This window comes from Narcine bancroftii, chromosome 6, assembly GCF_036971445.1.
Source record: "Narcine bancroftii isolate sNarBan1 chromosome 6, sNarBan1.hap1, whole genome shotgun sequence".
Taxonomy (NCBI): domain Eukaryota; kingdom Metazoa; phylum Chordata; class Chondrichthyes; order Torpediniformes; family Narcinidae; genus Narcine; species Narcine bancroftii.
The window spans coordinates 173,983,877-174,010,526 of NC_091474.1; the positions used below are offsets into that span (position 1 = coordinate 173,983,877).

Here is a 26,650-nt window from a genome sequence, read left to right on the forward strand (position 1 = left end):
TGCACATTTATTCTGAGGCATCTCCTTGCTCCAGCCATGCTGCAAGATTGGGGTGAGGTAGGGGTTCATTGATGTTAACAGAGTACACTGGGTGAGACAGCATTTGGTCTTGCTATTTCAATTGGGCACAGCACCAACTGATTTAACAAGAACCAATGACCAAGAGCAGTCAGAAGAAAACTAATTAAAAGCAGGAGATGCTAGAAACATTTAGCAGGCCAGACAGCATTTGTGGTAAGAAAAAAAAGTTAATGTATGAGGTCTGTTTCTCCTTCCAAAGATCTGATCTTCAGTGTCTCCAGCATTTTCTATTTTTACTCCAGAATTTCAGCATTTATAGTTACTTTGATTTTCAAGAAATAAAAGGCATTTGGCAAAAATAAATTGAACATAAGAACAAATATTTGATTTTGGTTTAAACCAGATTCTTTGGATTTGAAATTAACCCACAGTTCCTGATGTTTTGCAAGATCACATCCACCTCAATGATCTTTGACTTATTAATAATTTATAAAAAAATACCATAGTAATCTTTAAAGGGAGACTAAGTTCATGATTTTTTTATTGTCCTGTACATAATGCACAAAAATTGTAAGCTTTTGTTTGCTGGAAGGGCACACAAAGGGGTTCCTCTAGCCCAGACCCCTCACCAATAAGAGAGGAAGAAGCAAAAGAGAGTCTGTTCACTCAGAGACACCAAATGTCCATGATTGGCCTTGTGTGTTCCTGTAACCTCTACAACTTCATGACCTCTTATCAGCTCTAGTGGTAAACCTAAGTTCCAAGTTCTGAACCTCTGATATGATCAGGAAGCCATTAATACTCGAGGTCCTTCATGAACCCTTCTTATCATCAGAATGTTCACCAGCCCATTTCCAGCACCCCACACACCTTCCAAGTAGGGTCATCTTCCAGACTTGCTTCTCATGGGGGGGTTCTCCCAATCTGATTCCCAGGGGCATGAAACCCTCGTATTCTGCTGCCAGGTGTAATTGCCACCATCTTGGGTATGGAACCCCACAGGTTCACTGGTATTATTAGAAAAATACCGCTTGACCCTTCCACTGGCCATTTAAAACCTGTACCATCAGCATAATAACTGAGCAGTAGGACTCTGTGGAGAAGCACTGAATCTCTACACCAGCAGCAGAGCTGTAATTTTTCTTTGTGGTATCCACATTATCAATATTTGCTAATTGTAGAAGTTTATAATGGCTTTAAAGTATTTTGAAAGTGCTTGAAACCATTTTTAAGTACAGCATTTTCATCTGAATCAATTCAGCAATTTCAGGAAGTTCCATGCCTTTCAATTTTTTGGAGAGGTACCGTGTGCGATCAAATGCATAACACATATTGTGTGCCTTGTTAATAAAAACTTAGATATTACCACAACAAACATTGCTGTTTACTTAAAAGCCACTAAAATCAATAAAATATATTCATTTGAGCTATATACCTTTTATTTTCCCATGAATGCCTTAATAGCAAAGAGCCTTCAGAGTGTATTTTTGCTCAAAGAAAAGTTGTATCCTTTATATTCAATTTTATTTCTCAACCATTTGATGCTTCTTCTTCCCTTTCAGGAATAATTGGAGATTGGAAAAATCATTTCACTGTGGCTCAGTCAGAAAGGTTTGACAAAATATTTGAAGAAAAAATGGAAGACTTTCCTTTCCAGTTTGTCTGGGACAGCAAGAAATAGGATATCCATACAACAGAGGACCGAGGTCAAGAATTAGTGGAGAAGTATATACACTAATAATGATGCATGATTGAGGGCATATTATATTATAGTCAATATATTTCCATGTGATATAGAGTGAATCCATTTAACCCATTATGTCTACACCAGCTACTGAGCTATCTATTCCCACTAATTTTTCATGTCACCTTTTTTCTTGACATTCTCATCAATTCTTCCAGCCCTCCACCACCCCCCTCCCCACCCCTGTTATATAGTTGGAATAATGTAAACTATTCTGTAACCGCATAAGAATACATCCTTCTCACTGTAGTGAACCACTGTGGGGCATATGTATATGTATATGAGTGTATGTAAACCATTTCCTGAAATGGTGGAAGGCACCAATAAATAAAAGTCTCTTCTGTGTTTTGAATCTTGCATTTCTAAATTATTTAAGATGCTTCCCAAGTAACTCAAGGGACATAACAACCCCGATTCACAAACCTAAAACTGGGGAGATTTACAATAGCCAATTAATTTACCTGAAAACTTGTAGGAGGAAAATAGAGTACCCAGAGTGATGGTGACTAGCATCAGTCACACGAGACAGAGTGCAAGTAAAACACTAGTTTTAATAGGCTAATATATTACAGCTAGGCCTTGCCTCTGTGCAAGCCTAGGCCAGAATGAATGAGAATGAGCTATGACTGGTTTATATATACAAGGTCACCAGGTGGTGGCCCCTGGTGACCTAGTGGTGTAATAACATACCACCACATTCACCCCACCTTAAAAAAATTTTTGGCCTCCCTCCCCCACCCCCCACTTCTCTTTTCCATGCGTTCATAAGTCCAGTATCTGGCAAGGTTTCCTTTTCCTCCTGGACCTTCAGGATACTGGGGCAGGGGGTGGGGTGGTGGAGGGTATTAAGGGTTGAGGGTCCTGACATTGGCTGGGAATATGTCGAGGGTGTAGGGCTTCCCATTGGGGTACTGGTTGTTGGGGGTGTGTTGTTCGGCAGGGCCCCATGGGGTGGTGTGACAATCGTCCGTCCTGGTGTCTGTCGTTCTTTGTGCTGGTCCATAGAGGTCCACGAACCTCCGTGTCATCCACGGTTCCTTCCCGCTGATCCGTAGGGGTCTGCAGCTCTCCTGCGTCGTCTACTGTCCTTTCCTGCTGATCTGTAGGGGTCGGCTCTCCTGTGTCGTCCACACGTCCAGCTGGTGCAAGGCCCCTGGTGGCCACTGAGTCTTCCTGTCCATCCCTGAATGAGACATATGCATAGTGGGGGTTCGCATGTCTCACTTCCACTGGCTCCACCAGAGGGTCTGTTTTGTGGGGCCTGCAGTGTTTCCTGAGGAGTGCCGGTCACGGTGTTATTAACCCTCTAGGCAGCACTGTGCATGTCGCGGCTTTCCTCGAGAAAGAAAACATACAGTTATGAGGGGTCGTGTTAGTGGAGGGACACAACAGTGAGCATATGGAGTGCAAGGCCTCTGGTAACAGATCTTGTCACTTTGCCACTGGTAGGTCTTTTATCTTTAAGGTCAGTCAGATCTTTTTCCAGATAGTGGCATTTTCCCTTTCTACCTGCCTATTACCTCTGGGGTTACATCTTGTGGTGCAACTGGTGGCTATGCCTCTATCTCGCAGGTACTGCTGGACCTCAACACTCATAAAGGCGGCACCACTATCTGTGTGTTTATAGCTGGGGTACCCACACATCCTGAAAATGGATTGCAGGCACTCTTTATTACTGTGGCTGCAGATACATCAGGACATGGAATAGCAAATTTGGGCCAAATTTGGCCCGTGATATAATTATATTTGGCCCGCAAGATCATATCAAATAGGTATAAGAGCTGGCCCGCTTGCCGCCACGCCAGTATAGCGCAAGCACAGCTAATACTACAAATCCCAGAATGCTTTGCAAATGTGTTGGCGCTGGCCCGTCAGCCTGCTAATCGCCCCCACCTCCTCTCTTTACTTTTATTAGCATCTGCGACCTGTCGCCTAACTCACATGTAATAAACCCCTTACAAAAAATGGCCAAACCAAAGACAGAAAACAGGACCTTTCAAGACAGGTGGGAGGCAAACTCTGACCCCAGAGTTTGATGAACTTGCATCAAAGAAGAGATGCCAAGTATATGGTTTCGACCCAGGTGCATCAGAGTAAATCACAGTGTAGCAAGCTAAGCTTGGATTCATATTTTCTTTGGTTAACTTTGGACTGTTCATAATTGAAAGATTAGATTTTCATTGAAGCAAGTTGTTATTTTTTTGACTTGTTGGCTTGTGAAAAAAAAATACATTTAAAAGGAGCTTAAAGGCTATAGAGAAATATTATTTATTGAATATTTTATTTCTTATTTGTTAATGCTTCTTCTGGAAAGAGTTTAACCAAAACTATTATTTAACATTTATTTTAATTAGAAAAAGTTTAACATTACATATGTTAAAAGAGAGAGAAAACATGCAGATGTTGTTGAAAATTTTCAATAAATATTTAGTTTGGCCCACGACTTAGTCCAAGTTTTTAATTTTGGCCCTCTGTGAATTTGAGTTTGACACACCTGGTCTATGGCATTCAGGAAATAGAGATTCCTGTCGTAGGAAGGGAGTGGGCCTTTAAAGTTGAGGCCGAGGTGCTCGAAAGGTCTTGTAGCTTTTATCAACGTGGCTTTATCTGGTCAACCGATGGTCAGAACACTTCCAATCTCTTTTCAGTGCCAACCGCTCAGTCCAAGATTCCGCCCTGCTCCAGCTCCCTCAACAGCCCCAAAGGCTAGAGCTGGATGAGGTTCTCACCCTGGATGAGACATATAAGGCAATCGAACAACTGAAAAGTGGCAAAGCAGCAGGTATGGATGGAATCCCCCCAGAGGTCTGGAAGGCTGGTGGCAAAACTCTGCATGCCAAACTGCATGAGTTTTTCAAGCTTTGTTGGGACCAAGGAAAACTGCCTCAGGATCTTCGTGATGCCACCATCATCACCCTGTACAAAAACAAAGGCGAGAAATCAGACTGCTCAAACTACAGGGGAATCACGTTGCTCTCCATTGCAGGCAAAATCTTCGCTAGGATTCTACTAAATAGAATAATACCTAGTGTCACCGAGAATATTCTCCCAGAATCACAGTGCGGCTTTCGCGCAAACAGAGGAACTACTGACATGGTCTTTGCCCTCAGACAGCTCCAAGAAAAGTGCAGAGAACAAAACAAAGGACTCCACATCATCTTTGTTGACCTCACCAAAGCCTTCGACACCGTGAGCAGGAAAGGGCTTTGGCAAATACTAGAGCGCATCGGATGTCCACCAAAGTTCCTCAACATGATTATCCAACTGCACGAAAACCAACAAGGTCGGGTCAGATACAGCAATGAGCTCTCTGAACCCTTCTCCATTAACAATGGCGTGAAGCAAGGCTGTGTTCTGGCACCAACCCTCTTTTCAATCTTCTTCAGCATGATGCTGAACCAAGCCATGAAAGACCCCAACAATGAAGACGCTGTTTACATCCGGTACCGCACGGATGGCAGTCTCTTCAATCTGAGGCGCCTGCAAGCTCACACCAAGACACAAGAGAAACTTGTCCGTGAACTACTCTTTGCAGACGATGCCGCTTTAGTTGCCCATTCAGAGCCAGCTCTTCAGCGCTTGACGTCCTGCTTTGCGGAAACTGCCAAAATGTTTGGCCTGGAAGTCAGCCTGAAGAAAACTGAGGTCCTCCATCAGCCAGCTCCCCACCATGACTACCAGCCCCCCCACATCTCCATCAGGCACACAAAACTCAAAACGGTCAACCAGTTTACCTATCTCGGCTGCACCATTTCATCAGATGCAAGGATCGACAATGAGATAGACAACAGACTCGCCAAGGCAAATAGCGCCTTTGGAAGACTACACAAAAGAGTCTGGAAAAACAACCAACTGAAAAACCTCACAAAGATAAGCGTATACAGAGCCGTTGTCATACCCACACTCCTGTTCGGCTCCGAATCATGGGTCCTCTACCGGCACCACCTACGGCTCCTAGAATGCTCCCACCAGCGTTGTCTCCGCTCCATCCTCAACATCCATTGGAGCGCTTTCATCCCTAACGTCGAAGTACTCGAGATGGCAGAGGTCGACAGCATCGAGTCCACGCTGCTGAAGATCCAGCTGCGCTGGATGGGTCTCGTCTCCAGAATGGAGGACCATCGCCTTCCCAAGATCGTGTTATATGGCGAGCTCTCCACTGGCCACCGTGACAGAGGTGCACCAAAGAAAAGGTACAAGGACTGCCTAAAGAAATCTCTTGGTGCCTGCCACATTGACCACCGCCAGTGGGCTGATAACGCCTCAAACCGTGCATCTTGGCGCCTCACAGTTTGGCGGGCAGCAACCTCCTTTGAAGAAGACCGCAGAGCCCACCTCACTGACAAAAGGCAAAGGAGGAAAAACCCAACACCCAACCCCAACCAACCAATTTTCCCCTGCAACCGCTGCAACCGTGTCTGCCTGTCCCGCATCGGACTTGTCAGCCACCAACGAGCCTGCAGCTGACGTGGACTTTTTACCCCCTCCATAAATCTTCGTCCGCGAAGCCAAGCCAAAGAAGAAAACTGCAGTTTTCATTCCGCACAAATTGGGCAGCCCCTGCTTACTGTCTGTACCTCTTCTATCGAGAATGGGAGATTTTGGGTCCCCATGACAAGGGTGAAGCGTTTACGTGCCAGATAACGTCTCCAGTGCCTTACTGCTTCCACAATGGCTTGAGCCTCCTTCTGCACTGCCGAATATCTTACCTCGGACCCCTGTCCGAGATTAGAGGCTACTGGTCACCACTTCTTGTTCAGAGTGGGTGCCAATGCTTCGTCTGAGGTGTCAGTCTCTACCTGAAAAGGAATTGTCTCATCTATGGATCACAGAGATGGTTTTGCAATCAGATCCCTAATCTCTGTGAAGACTTTGATAGCTGCTGGGCTGAGAGGAAAAGCTGAAGCTTTTATGAGTGGGTGGGCCCTGTCGGCGTAGTTGGGGACCACCTGTGCGTAATATGCAAAAAAATCCCAAATATCTCTTTGAGGTTTTCTGTGAGTGTGGGATCGGGAGGTCTAGAAGTGGGTGTATGCGGGCAGGGTCTGGGCCGATTTCCCCATTCTGCACCACATAGCCCAGTTTCCAACAGTAGTTTTATTGGGTAGTTTGCAACCTCTGAAAGGTTTGGGATTAGATAAATTCCAGTTTGCTTTTGTATATTTATCTTTATCTGTAGCGAAAAAATGTATTGCTAGTACGTGGAAAGATACAAATATGATTGATATTAATAGATGGCATAATGAGATGAAATATTGTTTAATAATGGAAAAATTACATATGTTTTGCATGATAATTATAATTTTTTATTAATAAGTGGCTGCTATACTCAGAATATTTACATTTTAATTTATGTTGATTAGATTTTAATATGTATATTTAACTTTTTATTAAATATTTTTTCTTTTTTCTTTTTTTATTGCTCTCCTTAGGAGAGTTGGCTGAAGGGGGGGGTTCCTTTCTTTTCTTTTTTTCCTATATATATATTTATATATATATATATATAAAAAATGTTCATGTTCATGTTTAATTGCTGTATATGTCATATATTATTTGTTTTTTGAACAAATAAATAAACTTTTAAAAAACATACTAAAGTTACATTTCATGGGAGAATTGTTTATTATTTTTATCATTCCTTGAGAGAAGAATAGATGGAGAATATTAGATTAAAGGTCAATAGCTGGGTAAATGGGTGGACAGCTCTTTCAGTGTAAAATGCTATCCAGCTACAATCCTATAAATTATTAACTCCTTTTACTAATCATTATTCTCTGGCTTCTGTTTTCACACATCACTGTTTTCCATAGTTTGAAAAGTTCCATTTTGCTTATTCTCCCTGTCCTAAAAGAATTAGTTGTAATTAGCATTCCCATTGAGATTGCATGCACATTTAGATCAGATACTATGATCACATAATAAAGCATAAATGGAATATTACTTAAAATTGCCTTTAGTCAGACAAAGATTTGCCATTAACATTTCCCGGTACCCCTTACAGTCTGAGAAAGAGAAGCAAAAGAGTCGCTGTGTGTCGTGCATTGGCCTCCAGCGGTCCTGCAGCCTCTGTAGCCGGACAAGACTCCAGTTCCATCCAAACCACTGGCAACCCGAGCCCAGATCCAAAGCTCTGACACGACGAGAAAGCTTTCAGCTCCCATGACCCATCAGGAACCTTTCTTGCCTTCACCCTCTCGAATCCCAGTTCTGATTCCCGGTTCTCATAAGCCAGAATCCAGCAGTGCACAGACATGTGAGTACTATGACCTCAAGTCAGTAGCATCCTGAGGGCTGTGTGGGTTCCTCACCCATATGTTACCAACTGTTCACGATCTATATGTGTCCTTCAGATGCAGAACCCCTTGCTGGTCAGCAACCGAGGCCACAATGGATACATGCTATATGTGTCCTTCAGCGCAGAACCCCTTGCTGGTCAGCAACTGAGGCCACAGTGGATACATGCTGTATGTGTCCTTCAGCTGCAGAACCCCTTGCTGGTCAGCAACCGAGGCCCACAGTGGATACATGCTATATGTGTCCTTCAGCTGCAAAACCCCTTGCTGGTCAGCAACCGAGGCCCACAGTGGATACATGCTATATGTGTCCTTCAGCTGCAGAACCCCTTGCTGGTCAGCAACCGAGGCCCACAGTGTATACATGCTATATGTGTCCTTCAGCTGCAGAACCCCTTGCTGGTCAGCAACCGAGGCCACAGTGGATACATGCTATATGTGTCTTTCAGCTGCAGATCCCCTTGCTGGTCAGCAACCGAGGCCACAGTGGATTCATGCTATATGTGTCCTTCAGCTGCAGAACCCCTTGCTGGTCAGCAATCAAGGCCACAGTGGATACATGCTATATGTGTCCTTCAGCTGCAGAACCCCTTGCTGGTCAGTAACCGAGGCCACAGTGGATACATGCTATATGTGTCCTTCAGCTGCAGAACCCCTTGCTGGTCAGCAACCGAGGCCCACAGTGTATACATGCTATATGTGTCCTTCAGCTGCAGAACCCCTTGCTGGTCAGCAACCGAGGCCACAGTGGATACATGCTATATGTGTCTTTCAGCTGCAGATCCCCTTGCTGGTCAGCAACCGAGGCCACAGTGGATTCATGCTATATGTGTCCTTCAGCTGCAGAACCCCTTGCTGGTCAGCAATCAAGGCCACAGTGGATACATGCTATATGTGTCCTTCAGCTGCAGAACCCCTTGCTGGTCAGTAACCGAGGCCACAGTGGATACATGCTATATGTGTCCTTCAGCTGCAGAACCCCTTGCTGGTCAGCAACCAAGGCCACAGTGGATGCATGCTATATGTGTCCTTCAGCTGCAGAACCCCTTGCTGGTCAGCAACCGAGGCCACAGTGGATACATGCTATATGTGTCCTTCAGCTGCAGAACCCCTTGCTGGTCAGCAACCAAGGCCACAGTGGATGCATGCTATATGTGTCCTTCAGCTGCAGAACCCCTTGCTGGTCAGCAACTGAGGCCACAGTGGATACATGCTATATGTGTCCTTCAGCTGCAGAACCCCTTGCTGGTCAGCAACCGAGGCCCACAGTGGATACATGTTATATGTGTCCTTCAGCTGCAGAACCCCTTGCTGGTCAGTAACCGAGGCCACAGTGGATTCATGCTATATGTGTCCTTCAGCTGCAGAACCCCTTGCTGGTCAGCAACCGAGGCCCACAGTGGATACATGCTATATGTGACTTTACATGTGCTTTTAATTCTTCCAATCTATTTTCTGGACATTGCAAACTATTCACTTACATTTTTAGCTGTTAAAGTTATCCTGACCATGTTATCATTACCTCAAATTGACACATCACTCCTTTAGGGCAGTACAATAGTACAACAGTAGAGCTACTGCCTCACAGTTCCAACAATGTGGGTTCAATCTTGCTTCTGGTGGTGTTTGTTTCGAGTTTGCATGTTGTCATTGGGTTTCCTCCCATAGCCCAATGATGTGTGATAGGAGAATTGTTGCCCCTATTGCATAGGTGAATGGCAAACCATGAGGAAGATAAAGGGAATGAAGGGTAAATAAAATGAGATCATTTAGGATTGGTATATGGATGCTTAATGGGGCAGTTGTTTGATAGTTATGATCTCAGTTATTTCACTCTTTATGTTTATTAACATAATTAATAGTATTAATAAAATTGTCATTCAAAATATATCCTTCCTGAATCTCATCAGGTCAATTTTTAAAGTTTATTTTTCTGATTAGAGCCTGCACTAAAGGCACTCACAAGTAGAAAATCTATGGAAAAATACTAACTTACACCATATTTTGCACACATTAGATCTCTGCATAAATAGAAAAACCAGCATTACTGAAGTCCAGTAAAAGGAAGCCACAGCAATGTCAAATGTTGCCAGGAAATGAAAAGAAAGGCACTTGATTTTTATCTAATATTTGAATAAATGCTGAGGATGGTAGTCCATAAGCTTAGGAATTGACAGAATCAACATTTACTGTCATGAACTTGTCACAAAATTAATTGTTTTGCAGCAACATTACAGTGAAAAATTGCGATAAATTAAATTCAAAGATAAATAAATTAGTGCAGGTAGTGTCTGTTGTTCATTGTCCATTCAGAAATTTGATAGCAGAGGGGAAGAAGTTGTCCTTGTGCAGCTAGTTATCTTTGTCTTTAGGTTCCTGTACCTCCTTCCCGATTGCAGCAATGTGAAGAGAGCATGGTCTGGGTTGGGAAGGTCCTATAGGATAAAGGTTGCTTTGTTACAATACTGCTTCTTGTATATGTTCTCGATAGAACAAATTCTGATGCCTGTCATGGTGCTGGCTGAATTCACAACTGTCAAGTATTTTTCCTGTCCTCCATGCAACCAGTCAGAATGCCCTCCACAGTGGACCTATAGAAATGTGCAAGGGTCTTTGGTATCATAGCAAATCTCCTCAAACTCCTGTTGTGTACAGCAATTTTACTATTTTGATCATTGTTGTGGTTCAGAAGGTAATATTCTCACCTTTGAATAGAAATATCATCAGTAAGTCGTGCACAAAATCTCAGCTAACACTCGATTGTATTGAGAAATTAGTACATTCTTACTTGCTGAGGTGTGGCTCTTTATTATGCCGGAGCTCTGTGCCCCTATGTTACTGGGGTTAGATATTCAATCTCAGATGAACAGTGTAGTGTTAAATTTCGGTGGGCCACTACCCACACTTACCATCCCCCGTGCTAGTTACTGCAGTCTCTCCGCATTAAAGATCAAAGCTCCTTCCCTTTTCAGTGATTTATCCCCTGAATGTCAGCCGATTGCCACTAAGAGCCGTTCTTAGTGACTTGTCAGTCACCAACGAGCCTGCAGCAGTCGTGGACATACCCCTCCATAAATCTTCGTCCACGAAGCCAAGCCAAAGCAAGAAAGAAAGATATTCTTACTGTAAACTTAAGACATGGTTTTCTCAGCTGACTGGCTATTCCCCTCAGTAACATGTATACCTTTTGAGGGGGGTGTGGTGAATGTCTGCCAAGCTGCCTGTCTCCCCTCTGGCGAGCCTTGCTGTACTATGGCTGTGCATTATCTCCGCTGTTAAGGTCACCCCCCCCTTGGGTATAACTGTGTATGCACCTATTGTCTTTCATTATTGTACCATGAGTTTCTGCTAATAAAAGCCATGATTATTGTTTGACCACATCGTCTTTGTCTACTTCATCAACTGGCACTTCAATGCTATTAGCAGAAATGGATGCAGCACTCAAGCCAGTGCAGCAGATAATCGACCAGCCTGCCCCAAGGGCCAGAGAAATTTTCAACCACTAGATTGCTTGTTTCGATTACTACATGGCTCGAAACAACGTGGTTGATGAGGCGATACAGTGGAGTCACCTGAACTCTCTGCTGGGTGAGGTCCCTTTCGCCGTAACGCAAGGAGCTACCACTCTGGCTATAGCCCGGGAACGTCTGACTGCTTACTGTGCAGTGCCACGGAATGTGGTGCTTGCTCGACACCAGTTGCTGACTAGAAGCCAGAAACCCGGGGAAAGTGATGCTGCCTATGCACTGGCCCTCGGCTCACTGGCAAACGAATGTGATGTCAGGGCAGTCAATGTGCAACAACACCACAATGCCTTGAGACTGGATGCTTTTGTCAACGGGGTTTACTCTAGTTACATCCGACAGAGGCTGCTGGAGATGGAGCCCTTAACCTATGACTGGGCAGTCACTCTAGCCAAAACAATGAGAAGTGTTATGCGGTCCAGTGAAATACTAGAAACCGAAAAGGAAACATCCAGGAGTGCTGGAACCCCGAAGGAAAGAAAAGGGCGAATTCCTGAAAAATGCTACCTCTGTGATATGAGCTGGCACCTCAGACAGAAGTGCCTGGCTACTGTGGGAAACTCGGACACTTCACTAAAGCGTGTAAGGTGAAAAGTACTCCCACTGATAAGAAGAAGAAGAGAAGCAACAAGAAAATGCATCCTGGAGCTGCAAGAATGGAAGACAACTGTGAAAAGGGGGAATCTTCAGACAAGTAGGCTGAATCGACTTCAAGTGATGGCGATGTGAGATCCCCTGTGATAGCTCAATTGACTGTAAAACTTGGGGGATGTTACGGACTGGAACAGTCGACTATGAAGGGGGAGGTGAATGGTGAAACTCTTTATTATCTAATAGACTCAGGGAGTACTGACAGCTACATCCATGAGAGAGTTGCCAGAGCCTTAAATTTGTGGAGATATCCAGCGAACCGAAAGATATCGATGGCTTATAGTGAACTTACAAAAACTGTACGGGACAAGTGTAAGGTTACTTTAAATTTGCAGGGACATTGCCTTGCTGAGGTGTGGCTCTTTATTATGCCAGAACTCTGCGCCCCTGTGTTACTGGGGTTAGATATTCAATCTCAGATGAACAGTGTAGTGTTAAATTTCGGTGGGCCACTACCCACACTTACCATCCCCCGTGCTAGTTACTGCAGTCTGTCCGCATTAAAGATCTAAGCTCCTTCCCTTTTCAGTGATTTATCCCCTGAGTGTCAGCCGATTGCCACTAAGAGCCGTTCTTACAGCAAAGAGGATCGTGAGTTTATCAAAGTGGAGACCCAGAGACTGCTTAAGAGTCCGTGGTGGGCCCAAGTGGTAGTCGTGAAAAATCACACTAAGAGATGACTGGCTATTGATTACAGCCAGACAATCAACCATTACACTAACCTGTGAGGGGGGCGTGGCAAGATGGCATAGGGAACAGACATGCCTTCCAGACCTCTCCTGACTCTGATTTATTGTTTTGTCTTTAAGTGCCCGTTAAAGTTCTTTTAAAAGTTTATAAATAATAAGAGGTGTTGGATTAGTGCCTAATGGTTTATATGCAAAAAAAAGGTAAAAGAAAACATCAACAGACAGTTAAAAAACTACATTTTCCGAAATTGTCTGAGCCTACTTGTTTACAAGAAGCCAGGACTCAGCGTAGAATGGATCCAGAGGAAGACGTACAGAGTTCGGCATTGAAGCTCCGTTTTAAGCCGGTGAGGCTCTCTGAAGGTCGCACTCAACAGCTTTCAGAACAAAGGACTGGACGGGTGCCAGTATTTCACACAACAGCCACTATGAGTGCTGTTACTGAGACTTTGACAGTTGAATCAGCTGGGGCGCCACCAGCTGGAGAGTTAAAGAGCTATCATTCGACTGCTACAGTGGTGGCGCTGCAAAATGCATCTTCAATTACAACGGTTTTTCCAGACATCGATTCAGTGAAGATGATTAAAGAGATTTGGCTTAAAGATAACCCTGATCTTCAGTATCCTGGCATTGCTGGGGGGACTTTGAGAGGGATTTTTATACGAAGTCAAACTGCTAGAAAAGATACTAAATTAAGGGAAGGGACAGAAGATCGCGTCGTCTCTAAGGAACAGCAAGACCCCATTATGCCTGAATCTACTTCTGTTGAAATGTCTGTTAAGGATCTTGAAGATAAGATATATTCTGTATCGAGTCACTTAGCTAATTTTGTGAACCTGTTTATTTCCAAGATTAATGCGATGGCGGAAGTCATTAATGGAGCTTTTAAGCTTGAAACCATTGAAAGATTTGAAATGTGTGATCAAGGTTTAGTCGATGCACAGGATCAACTGCAAGATGAAAATAGAATAATTGAAACATTGCAGATCCAAAATAAAAATTTAGCAAAAAAGGTTGATTATTTGGAGAATCAATCTAGACGGAACAACGTGAAAATTGTTGGTTTGCCAGAAGGCATAGAAGGACCAGATCCAAGAAAAATTTTTACTGAATGGATTCCACGAGTGTTAGGACAGGATAAATTCCCTGAAGGTTTAATACTGGAACGTGCTTATAGAGTTTTAAGAAGAAAATCTTTTTCAGGACAGAATCCAAGATCTATTTTGATCCGTTGTTTAAACTATTGTGACAGAGAGACAATTTTACGTACGGCTATTAGAAATGCCCAGCAAAATAGATCTCCTTTGATGGTTCAGAATAATCCTGTTTTCTTCTATCAAGATTTGAGTCAAGAAATTATGTTTCAATGACGCGAATTTAATTCTGTGAAAGAACAGTTGTGGAAAAAAAGACATAAGGCAACATTCAGGTATTCTGCGGTACTGAAGATTTTTTAGGATGGAAATTAGCCAAAGTTCTTTGACAATCCTAAAGAGGTTATGGACTTTGCTCAGTCTCTACCAATCATGCAGTTTCAGGAACGATGTAGTCCTTCAAGGTCTCCAAAGAGAGTAGAGATGTAAGGTGGGATCCAGTTTTTAAAAAGAAATGGAAGCAATGGTGACCAAAGTGGTAACGTTGATTTTAAAATATAAATCTTTTATCTTTTTTTTTTGAGAAGAGTTTAAATAGTTTAAATAATGATGATAGTTTAATGAAATGGGAGTTGGGAGAGGGAACTGGGTGGGCACTAGTTTCCAGAAGTCATCAGCTACCTGTGAGTTATCTCACACCCAATATTTTGGGGGAGTTACCGCTTTGGGCGGTTTAAACAGGAGGAGGTAGTTGTGACCCCTGACCTGTTTTTTTTTCTTTTTAATTTTTGGGTTAAGAAGTGAAGGTTTTTTTTAATTTTTTTAAATAAATAATTTTTTTTTAACTCTTTGTTTTCTGATTGTAATTGAGAGAGAATTAGGAGGTTTTTTTCTCTCTCCTTTTATTTTTCTCTTTTTTTGGGGTTTTTTTTTCTCTTTTTTCTTTTTTAAGAGGATGACGTCACAGAAGATAATAAGTAAAAAATTGAGGATGTTGAATTAGATGAAGAGGAAGATGAGGGGAAAGGTAATAAGAAGAAAAAGAAGAAAATTAAGTACAAATACATTGAGGGAGAAGAGTTTAATAAAATTAAGTTAATTTCGATAGAGAATTTTGAAGATGTTATAAATGAAGAATATGGAGAATTTTATAAGAGTTTGAACTTTTTTCTTTTTTTTTCTTTTTTTTAATATAAGGGGAGGGGAAGGGAATAAAAAGTTTATCTGATTGTTTTTCTAAGGGATGTTTTTGTTCTCTCGATGAATTATAAAGGAAACTTGGTATTAATGGAAATTCTGTATTTATGTATTATTAATTATGATTTTTTGTATAACAGATATGTGGTTGATATATGATTTTAACATTTGAACTTCGTTTTAAAGTGGATTTCATTTGTTAAATACATGTATTATGTTTGATTTAAATATATGTTTAAGGGTATTATTTTAGTATTGATATTTTTTTTGTTGATAGTAATTTTTTTTGTTGTTAAGTTTTATCCTTTTTTTGTAAGTGGGGTTTTTTCTATTTTATTTACAACATTGTTAATTAATTCTTCACTCTTTATTTTGTGGGGGAGGGTTGGACTAATTTTAAATTAGATGATTAATGTTATGTTATTATTATTGGGGGGGTTAATTTGTGTAGTTTAATGATGTAGTATTCTAATTTTTATTATCTTATTTTTTATTATTTATTTAAATGTAATTTTTATTTTATTCATGTCATAAAATTTTAAATAAAGTTTAAAAAAAACCATTACACTAACCTGTATGCCTACTCCTTGCCACATATCAATGAAATGATTAATCAGATAGCACAATACAAAGTGTACTCCACTATTGACCTCCAAGCAGCTTATCACCAAATCCCTATTAAGAAAAGGAAATGGCCCTATGTGGCTTTTGAGGCTGATGGGGGGGTTATTCCAGTTTAAAAGGGTACCTTTAGGTGTCACTAATGGTGTGTCCGTGTTTCAGAGGGAAATAGATAAGATTGTTAGGACGTATGAGTTACAGGGTACGTTTCCCTATCTGGATAATGTCACTATCTGTGGGAAAACACAGGCTGAGCATGAAAACAACTTAAAGAAATTTTTAGCAACAGCTAAAGAACTCAATCTTACATTTAACGAGGACGAATGTGTGTTCAACACGACAGAGCTACCCATTCTGGGCTACATTGTCCGCAAGGGCAAAATCCACCCCGACCCGGAAAGAATGGCCCCCCTTAAGAAGTTACCACCCCCCAGACTCAGCAAAAGCCCTTAAAAGGTGTATGAGATTCTTTTCCTACTACCGCAAATGGGTTCAGGACTACACCACAAAGGTACGCCCTCTGTTTGACACTAAATCTTTTCCTCTCTCTTCAATGGCCTTGAAGGCTTTCGAGAGAATTAAAACTGAAATTGTCAAAGTTGCACTCTCGTCCATTGACAAGGATGTCCCATTCCAAGTGGAAACTGATGCCTCAGATTTTGCCTTGGCAGGAACCCTTAATCAAAAGTGCAGACCTGTGGCATTCTTCTCCTGCACGTTACGCAGACCTCAACTTAAACATCCTGCCATTGAAAAAGAAGCCCAGGCTATTATTGAAACTGTTCGCTACTGGAGACACTTTCTAGATGGCAGAGAATTTACTCTTGTCACTGATCAGAAATCTGTAGCCTACATGTTCAGTACTAAACACAAAAGTAAAATCAAGAACAATAAGATGATATACTGGCGAATAGAACTTTCAACATAATTATGAGATCCAGTACAGTCCAGGCAGGTTAAATGATCCCTCTGACGCATTGTCATGATCTGCTGCTGGTGCTCAGCTGGAGGGGCTAAAAGAGATTCATAGCAGACTGTGCCACCCAGGAGTCACGAGGTTCTTCCACCACATAAAAGCTAACAACCTTCCTTACTCTCTGGAAGAAGTCAGGAAACTGACTAAAAGCTGTCCTGTTTGCGCAGAATACAAACCGCAATACTTCAAAGCTCCAGAGGCCACTCTCATCAAGGCAACCCAACCTTTTGAGAGGATTAGCTTAGATTTTAAAAGACCGTTACCTTCCAACAACAAAAATGTATATTTCCTTAAAGTAATTGATGAATATCCTTCATGATACCCTGCCCTGACGTCTCGTCAGCGTCTGTCATTAAGTCACTTGACAGAATTGTCAGCATTTTTGGTTTTCCTAATTACATTCCTACCGATAGGGGCTCAGCATTCATGAGCACTGAACTGCGGCGAGCCCTGCTACGGAAGGGGATTGCCACCAGCCGTACCACGAGTTACAACCTGCAGCGCAATGGGCAGGTCAAAAGGGCTAATGCTACAATCTGGAAGACTGTTAATCTTGCTTTAAAAACACATGGTTACCCTGTTACCCGGTGGCAGGAGGCCACTACATTCTATTCGGTCATTATTGTGTACTGCAACAAATCAAACACCTCATGAATGTATGTTTGCATTTCCTAGGAAATCAAGAGCTGTGATGGACTGGCCAGCCTGTTTATCTGAGCCTGGAACCATGCTGCTGAAGAGCCATGCTCGGGCACGTAAAACAGACGCCCTAGTCCAACCAGTTCAGCTACTGCATACCAACCCCAACTACGCTCAAGTTAAATTCCCAGACGGGAGTATTGACACTGTACCCCTAAGAGATCTGGCCTCACCTGGTTCGGCCCTTCCTCACACCCCTACTCAGAGTGAGCCTGAGAGATTGGGCTCACCCCCCCAGCCTGTGACCCCTAGTAAGCTTTCAGATGGCCATGCTGAGGCTCCACTGCCTCACGCTGGTGATTCTGGAGTGGGTTCAGAAGTCAGTCCTTCCCACACTACAGACCCAGGAACTGTACCAGTTCCCAAGGTTGCAAAGGAGCCACCCGTTTTGAGAAGAAGCACCAGAATTCGTAAACAACCTGATAGGCTGACATATTCATTAATCATCTCATTATGTTTTGATTGTTTGCTAGATACTGGTGTAGTTTGGCTGTTAGAGTATTCTCAATGCCATACATCCATGTATTGCTTGCTTCAGTTTTTCCTAGCAGCTGTCCTTTTGATTTTAACCCTTCCTCTGCTGGGGGAAGACTGTGGTGAATGTCTGCCAAGCTGCCTGTCTCCCCTCTGGCGAGCCTTGCCGTACTAACATTGGCTGTGCATTATCTCCCCTTGGACACTTCCCTTGGGTATAACTGTGTATGCATCTATTGTCTTTCATTATTGCACCATGAGTCTCTGCTAATAAAAGCCATGATTATTGTTTGACCACATCGTCTTTGTCTACTTCACCAACTGGCACTTTATGGGTGGGGGTGGGGAAACCTATCAGGAAAGTGGTAGCAGCCAGATCTCTGGCATAGAATTTGGCTCTATGGCTCAGAAGGGAAGTGTACCGAGGGAGAGAGTGATAGTGATAGGGAATTTATTTGTTTGGGGAACAGGCAGGAGATTCTATGAAACCTCTCAGTTGCTTTCAGATGCTAGGGTCAGTCATCTCTGTTAGTGTCCATGGCATTTTTAAGATGGGTGGAGAGCAACTAGAGGTTGTGGTATATGTTGGTACCAATGACATAAAGAAGGAAAGGATGAGTTCCTGAAGAATTAATATTTGGATTTTGGAAGAAAGCTCAGAAGCATGACCTCAAGGCTAATAACCTTTAGTTTGCTGCCCATGCCATACCCCAGTGAGGGCAAGAATTTAAAGATATGGCAGATGAATACATAGCTAGAGGGCAAGAAATGGAAGATATGGAAGATATGGCTGAAGATTTAGTGGAAGGGACTAGGGTTCAGATTTGTAGATCATTGGGATCTCTTCTGAGGGAGGTATGACCTGTTCGAAAGGAACATGTTGCACCTGAACTTGAGAGGGACAAATATTCTTGCAGGCAGGGTTGTTAGAACTGTTGGAGTGGGGTTAAAACTAATGTCAAGGAAACGGGAAATGGAGTGTTAGATGATGGAGCAGCTGGTGAAAAAGCAGAGACAATGTGCAGTGAATCAGTGAATAGACAGGGCGGGAGCATAAATTTAGTTAGTTGGATGGGTTGAAATGTATGTACTTTAATGTGATAAATATTAAGAATAAGAGTGATAAATATAGCATGGATCAATGCATGGAACTCTGATGTGGTGGTGATTGCAGAGACTTGGCTGTCGCAAGTTCCAGGGTTTAGATGTTTAAAAAAGAGATAGGAATGGAGCTAAAAGATAGGGAGGGCGGAACCAGGAGAGTGAGAGGACAGTCGCTGGGAAAACTGTAAGTAGTGAAGTGTTTTTGAATTTTTATTTTAAATTGCAAAGCTAAGGTCAGGTAGGGGACTACTTCACAGGCACATGATGTCAGTCAGTCAAGCGACAGATTTATAAAGGTAGGAGCAGCTTACCTTCTTTTGAGCTGGTTTTGGAACCATTAAGGGTTAAACAGTTAAGTTAATTATTGCTGTTAAGTATTGAGGCTGTGATTGGATTGTTGAATACAGGTGTGAGAAATTGTGACAATTGTCTAGGGCTGCATAGCAGTTGTATTGATAGTCTTAAGGTTACATAAAGGAGAAAGAGTCCTAGTGAAGGACATTGAGCAGTGGTGGAGGAGAGCTGCTTTCTTTAAACTAGCTAATGAAATCAGTTAGGGCTGTAGATTGGGGTGTGGGAGATTTGGGATGGTATACTTGTTGCGGACAACCACACCTGCAGAAAGTGCATTCAGCTCTGGCCACTTACAGACTGAGTTTGGCTGAAGTTGGATGAACTGCAGATTCCTCAGGAGGCTGAAGCAGTAAGAGAGGAGTTACAGTGAGGTAGTCACCCCAAATAGACAGGACACTGATAACTTGGTGATATCCAGGAGGAAAAAGGAAGACATGGGTAGTGCAGAGTACCCCTGTGGATGTTCTCACTGACGATAGGTATACTGTTGATGGGGATGATCTACCAAGGATGAGTCAAGGTGGTTAAGTCTCTGGTACAGAGGCTGACACCTTAGCTAAAAATGGAAGGGCTGAGAAGAGGAAGGTCTTAGTAATAGGGGACTTGTTGATTAGGAAGGCAGACAGAAAGTTTGTTGGAATGTATTGAGACTCTAGGTTGGTATGTTGCCTCTTAGGTGCCAGGATCAGGGATGTCTCGGATTGACTCTACAGAATTCTGGAAGGGGAGGGGAGCAACTGGATGTTGGTTCCCATGTGAACCACAATGACATAGGTAGGAGCAGAGATGAGGTCCTTCAGAATTTAGGGTGTTAGGAAGGAAGTTTAAAAAGTAGGACCCCAAAGGTGATAATCTTGGGGTTGCTGCCTGAGCCATGTACTAGACAGGTACCAATAGAAAGTTAAGGCTGATGAATGTGTGGCTGAAGAGTTGGGGCAGGATTTCAGATTCATAGATCATTGGGATCATTTCTGGGGAAGGTCAGACCTCTTACAAAAGGGATGGGGTGCTCCTGAACTGGAAGGGGACCAATATCCTGGCAGGAGGGTTTGCCAGAGCTGCTGGGGAGGGTTTAAACTAGTTTTGCAAGGTGGTGTGAATCAAAATGAGTTAAGAGATTAGGATAGTAGGGAGATGGAGAGCTATGACAGAGAAAGAGGAAAATAGAAAGAATTGGTCAATGATAACAAAAAGGAAGGGCAGGTAAGTAGGCAGGAGAAAGTATTGGTCAGGAATACAATAAAAATGATATCAGTAGTGGGTCTTAGGGCACTGTGCTTAAATGCATGTGGTATTAGAAAGATTCAGTTTAGAAAATATGACATGTGGCTACTATTGAAACATGGCACAATGAGGCATGTGATTGGGAGATCAATATCCAAGGGTACACAGTGTATAGGAAAGGAAGGCAGAAGTGGAGGCATGACTCTGATGGCAGGTAATGACATTAAATCAATAGAAAGGAGGGACATTGGGTCACCAGTGGTAGAATTATTATGGATGAATTAAGAAATGACAAGGGTAAAAAGACCATTTTCGCAGTTGTACACAGGCCCCCCCAATCAGCAGCTGGGAAGTGGACTATGAGTTACAGCTGGAAATAGAAAGGGTATGTCAAAGATAATGTCAAAATAATTATGGAGGATTTTAACATGGCAGAGGATTGGGAAGGGCAGAAAATTACTGGATCCCAGGGGAGAGAGAGTTTGTAGCAAGCTTAAGGGATGGCTTTTTTTTTAATAGCTTGTTGATGAGCCCACCAGGGGATTTGCAGTTCTGGATTGGGTGATATGCAATGAACCTGAGGTTGTTGGGGAAATTAAAGGTTTTGGAGCCTCTAGGAAGTAGTGATCATAACATGTTTGAATTTAGTTTCAAATTTGAAAAGGAAAAGAAGTTATCAGCGGTATCAATTTTTCAGTGAAATAAAGGAAATTAAAGTGGCATGAGAAAGGAACTTGCTCAAGTTGACTTGAAAAGCAAACTAGTTGGAGGGACAGCAGAGCAGAATTGGAAGCTATTTTAACAAGTAATTAAAAATATGCAGGATAGATATATTCCAAGGAAAATGACATTTCTCAATGGAAAATGGCACCAATGCGACTAACAAGAGGTGAAGGCTAAAATGAAAGCAATGGGGAGGGCATACAAGGAAGGTAAATTTAGTGGGAAAAACAGGATTGGGAATCTTTTTAAAAACTTGAAGTCATTAGGAAAGAAAAGATGAATTATGAAAGGATATTGGCAAACAATATATAAAAGGATACTAAGAGTTTTTAAAATGTATAAAGAGTAAAAGATCCACATAGACATAGGACTGATTGAAAATGATACTGGGGAAATTATAATTGGTAATAAAGATGGCAGAGGAACTTGATCAATATTTTTACATCTGTCTTCACTGTGGAAAGCATTAGCAATAGACCAGACAGAGGTTTCAGGGAGTAGAATTGCATGTAGTTAGGATTACTAGAGAAATAGTGCTAGTCAAGCTGAAAAGATTAAAGATTGATGAACCTCCCAGACTGGATGAGGTGCACCCATGAGTTCTAAAAGAAGTAGCTTTGGAGATTGTGGACCCATTGGTGATTTTTCCAGATGTCAATGGACTCTGGCATGATTTCAGAAGTCTGGAAGGTTGCAAATGTGGTTTTGCTCTTTAACAAAGGTGGGAGATAGAAAGAAGGAAACTATAAGCCTATTAATCTAACATTGATGGTTGGGAAGGTATTGGAGTTAATCCTCAAGGACCTGGTTATGAAATACCTGAAGATGCATGGCAGGATAGGTTCAAGTCGGCAAGGATTTTTTTTTGGAAGGGTAGATCCTGCCTGACCAACCTATTAGAATTTCTCTGAAATCTCAGGTAGAATGGACAAAAGGGAGGCTATGGATATTGTATATTTGGATTTTCAGAAGGCTTTTGATAAGGTACTGCATGTGAGGCTGCTTAATAAGATGAGTGCCCATAGCATTAGATTGGATCAAATTAGATAGAAAATTGGCTGATAGGCATGAAGCAAAGGGTTGAAATTAAGGAATCCAGTTCAGGTTGGCTGCCTGTAACAAGTGGTGGTCTACAGGGGTCGGTCTTGGGGCCGCTGATGTTTACTATTTGTATGAATGATTTGGATTGTGGATTGAATGGTTTGGTGGCCAAATTTGCAAGATAGGTGGGAGATTAACTTTCCTCATCCTTTGCAGGAACATAGGAGAGTAAATTAGGAACAAATATTCACAGGAAAATGTGCACAGAAATGTGGAGGATGTTTAGAGACCATGTGAGTGAGGTTATGGATAGTTTTATTCCACTGAGTCAGGGAAAAGATGATAGGGCAAAGGAATTGTGGTTAGCAAAGAGTTGGGACATAGCGTCAACAGGAAGAAGAAAGCATCCTTGAGGTTTAGGAAGCAAAAGACATGAAGGGCTCATGAGAATTGTATGGTAGCCACGAAAGAACTTGAGGACATAGGAAAACTAGAAGGGGGCATGAGAAGGCCTTTCCAAGTAGGATGAAGAAAAACTAAGGCAATCCACATGTTCATGAAGAACAGTTATGAATAAGAATAGGATTTGAGGGTGCTGAGGGTAAGAAGGGCTTCCAAAGGGCCTCATGTATGGAAGGCTTTAAATGTATTGGCGACTTGGACTTGGAGCTTGAGCTGCCAATGGTTTGAACAGGAGTCCGTGGCTTCAGAGATTGCCGGAGCACTGGAGGTGAATCCGTCGACACTCAATGGCTCTGAAGGGATTTTGTTTCTATTTCTCTTATTCTTAGTAGTGCTGGGTTATGCTCATGGCAACTCTATTTGCCTTATGGCAGACAAAAATTGAAGTACTCCATTTACTGTATATTAAATTTTTCTGTATTAAGTGAGAATAAAAGGAACCTTGAAACCTGAACAGAAGGGATAAAGGGGGAAGCTAAGTGCCTAGAGGCTGAGGAGGAAGAAGTCCTCAATGAATAATTTGCTTTGGTGTTTACCAGGGAGATGGGAATTCAGTGTAGAACAGGGCAAAGTGGTGGAGCATGTCAAGGTTAAAGATGAAGTGCTAGATCTTTAAAATATTGTGATAAGCCCCTGGGACCAATTGCAATATATACTAAATTACCATAGGAAATGAGGGAAGAGGTTGTTGGGGAGTTTGCAGTAGTTTTTGCAACCTCCGTGGCCACTGGAGAGATACCAGGCAGTTCCCCTTGTTTAGAAATGGAGGATGGAGAATCCTGGGAATTATTGACCAGTGAGTCTTGTGTCAGTGTTGGACAAACTATTATAAAATATTCTGAGGATCAACATTTAAGAGAGTCTCCTCTGGGATAGTCAGCGTGGCTTTGTGAGAAGCAGTTTGTGCCTCATAACTTTAACTGATTTAAATTTGAAACCCAGTTGCTGGTGTTGTGAAACCGTTGCACTAACCATGATACCATCATAATTAAACCCCTCCCCAAGTTTACAATAAAGCCTTGATAATATAACTAATAATATACTAATAAAGAATCTTACTAAGCAGGAATAAGGAGATACTAAGAGGGTCATCCCCAATAGTGAGCAAGATCAACCAGCTCCTCATCCTGGGGAATACCATTTTAGTCAAACATGACTCTAGTCAAACAGCTGCTATAAACAAAGCATCACCAAAGTACTGTGCTGACTGAATACTTGCTTCCATCTTCAACAAAGTTTCATGTGTTACCTCAAGAGAGCTTTTACAAATTTAAACTTTTTTTATTGAGAAGCATAGAACATTACACCACAGAAATGGGCCCCCTCAGCCCTTCTAGTCTATGCTGAACATTGTTTGCTTAGTTCCACTGACTTGTACCCATTCCATAGCCTTCCATACCTCTCCCATCCATGTACCTGACCAAATTCTTCTGAAATGTTAAAATTGAGCCTGCATTCACCACTTCAGCTGGCAGCTTGTTCCATACTTCCACCACTCTGTGGATCCTGCCCCCCTTGTCTTCTAGTTTGTATTTCACTTATTCTCAGTGGAAAATTCTTGTCTATATTTCCTGTAGATGGGTGACCAAAGCTGCACACAACACTCCAAATTTGGCCTCAGTCTTGTACAACTTTACCATTATATCACAACACATATATTCAAAACTTTGATTTATGAGGGCCAATATGCCAAAAGCTTTCTTTACAATCCTATCCATTTGTGATGTCATTTTCAGGAATTATATTTTTATTCCCAGATCCCTCTGTTCTACCACCCTCCTCAGTGCCCTACCATTTACAGTGTGTGTCGGCATTAAATGCCATCACCCATTTTTCAGTCTATTTTTCCAGATCCATCTTCAAATTTTGAAAGTCTTCTTTACTGTCCACAATGCCACCAATGTTTGTGTCATCTGCAAACTTGCTGATCCAATTTATCACATTATCATCTAGATCATTGATATAGATGATAAACATAACAACAGCACATAAGTACTAGGAGGAGGAGTAGGCCATCTGGCCTGTCGAAATTGCTCCACCATTCAATAAGACAATTGTTGATCTGATCATTCACTCAACTCCACCTACCTGCCTTTCCCCATATCCCTTAATTCTTCATGTAATAATCAAACTGAACCTTAAATAAGTTTAATGAAGTAGCCTCACTTCTTCCCTGGGCAGAGAATTCCACAGATTCTCTACTCTCTTGGGTATGGGGGGTGGGGGGTGGGGGGGGGGGGTGGAGAATAGTTTTTCCTCATCTGTCTTAAATCTATTCCCCTGAATCTTGAGGCTGTGTCCCCTAGTTCTGGTCTCAACTACCAGTGAAAACAATTTTCTTGCCTCTATCTTGTCTATCCCTTTCATAATTTTATGTTTCTATAAGATCTCCTCTAATTCTTCTGAATTTGAGTGAGTATAATCCCAGATGATTTAGTCTCTCCTTGTAGGTTAGCCTCCTCATCTCCGGGATCAACCTTGTGTACCTCCTCTGGACTGCCTCAAGTATGGAGACCAGAACTACACACAGTACTCCAGGTGCAGCCTCACCAGTACCTTATATAGTTGCTGCACGTCCTCCCTGATCTTGAATTCAATTCCTCTAGCGATGAAGGCCAATATTTCATTTGCCTTATGATCCCAGCATCATTCCCTGAGGCACACCACTAGTCATAGGCCTCTAGTCTGTGAAGCAATCATCCACCACTTCTCTCTGGCTTATTCTGTTCAGCCATTGTTGAATCTAGTTCACTACTTCACCATGGATACCTGAACTTTCCTGACTAACCTCCCATGTGGGACTTTGTCAAAAGCCTTACTAAATTCCATTTAGACAACATCACCAGCCTTTCCTTCATTAACTTTTTAGGTAACTTCCTGGAAAAAATCTACAAGGTTGGTTAAACATGACCTTCTTCTTTCTTTCTTTGGCTTGGCTTCGCGGACGAATATTTATGGAGGGGGTAAAAGTCCACATCAGCTGCAGGCTCGATTGTGGCTGACAAGTCCGATGCGGGACAGGCAGACACGGTTGCAGCGGTTGCAGGGGAAAATTGGTTGGTTGGGGTTGGGTGTTGGGTTTTTCCAAAACCATGTTGACAATCCCTAACCAGTTTCTGGCTATCCAAATACTTGTACATTCGATCTCTTAGAACACCTTCCAATAATTTAACTACTACTGACAGCAGGCTTACCAGCCCATAATTTTCCAGGGTTACTCTTGGGGCCATTTTTATTTTTAAATTTATTTACATGGGTTTTTTTTTGCCAGTTGCTGCATGTTTGAGTTCCAGAAAATAGGGATTTTTACTCTATGGAATTTAGTAAAGTGTTTGACAAAATCCCACATGGAAACTTGCCTGCTTGGATCTGGAATTGGCTTGCTTGCAGAATACAGATGGTGGTAGAAGATGGAGGTCAGTAACTTGAGGTGTTCTGAGACCCCTGCTCTTTATGATTTTATTTATGAAGGGGTGGGGTCAGGAAATAAGCAGATGATACAAAGGTTGGAGGTGTAGTGGATAGTGTTGAAGTTTGTCGTCAGTTACAATAAGATGTAGACAAGATTCAGAGTTGCATGGAGAAGTGGCAGATGGAGTTCAATCTGGATAAGTGTGAAGTGATGCACTTTGCAAGTTTGACCCTGAAGGCAGAGTACATGGTTATTAGCAGGTCTCTTAATGAAGTGGAGGAACAAAGGGATCTATGGATCCCAGCAGCAGACACAACTTCCCCTCTTTTTGCTTTTCTGCCTTCTGT

General features: G+C 42.3%; 1 protein-coding gene across 1 annotated transcript in view; it reads left to right on the forward strand.

Moving 5' to 3' along the window:
- Positions 1-2,117, forward strand: part of LOC138736766 (amine sulfotransferase-like) — a 51,115-nt gene extending 48,998 nt beyond the window's left edge. Inside the window, exon 7 of the mRNA XM_069886791.1 lies at positions 1,584-2,117. Coding sequence (XP_069742892.1) covers positions 1,584-1,702 — 119 coding nt within the window. The 3' untranslated portion in view covers positions 1,703-2,117. The remainder of the gene's footprint in view (positions 1-1,583) is intronic.
- The last annotated feature ends 24,533 nt before the right edge of the window (positions 2,118-26,650 follow it).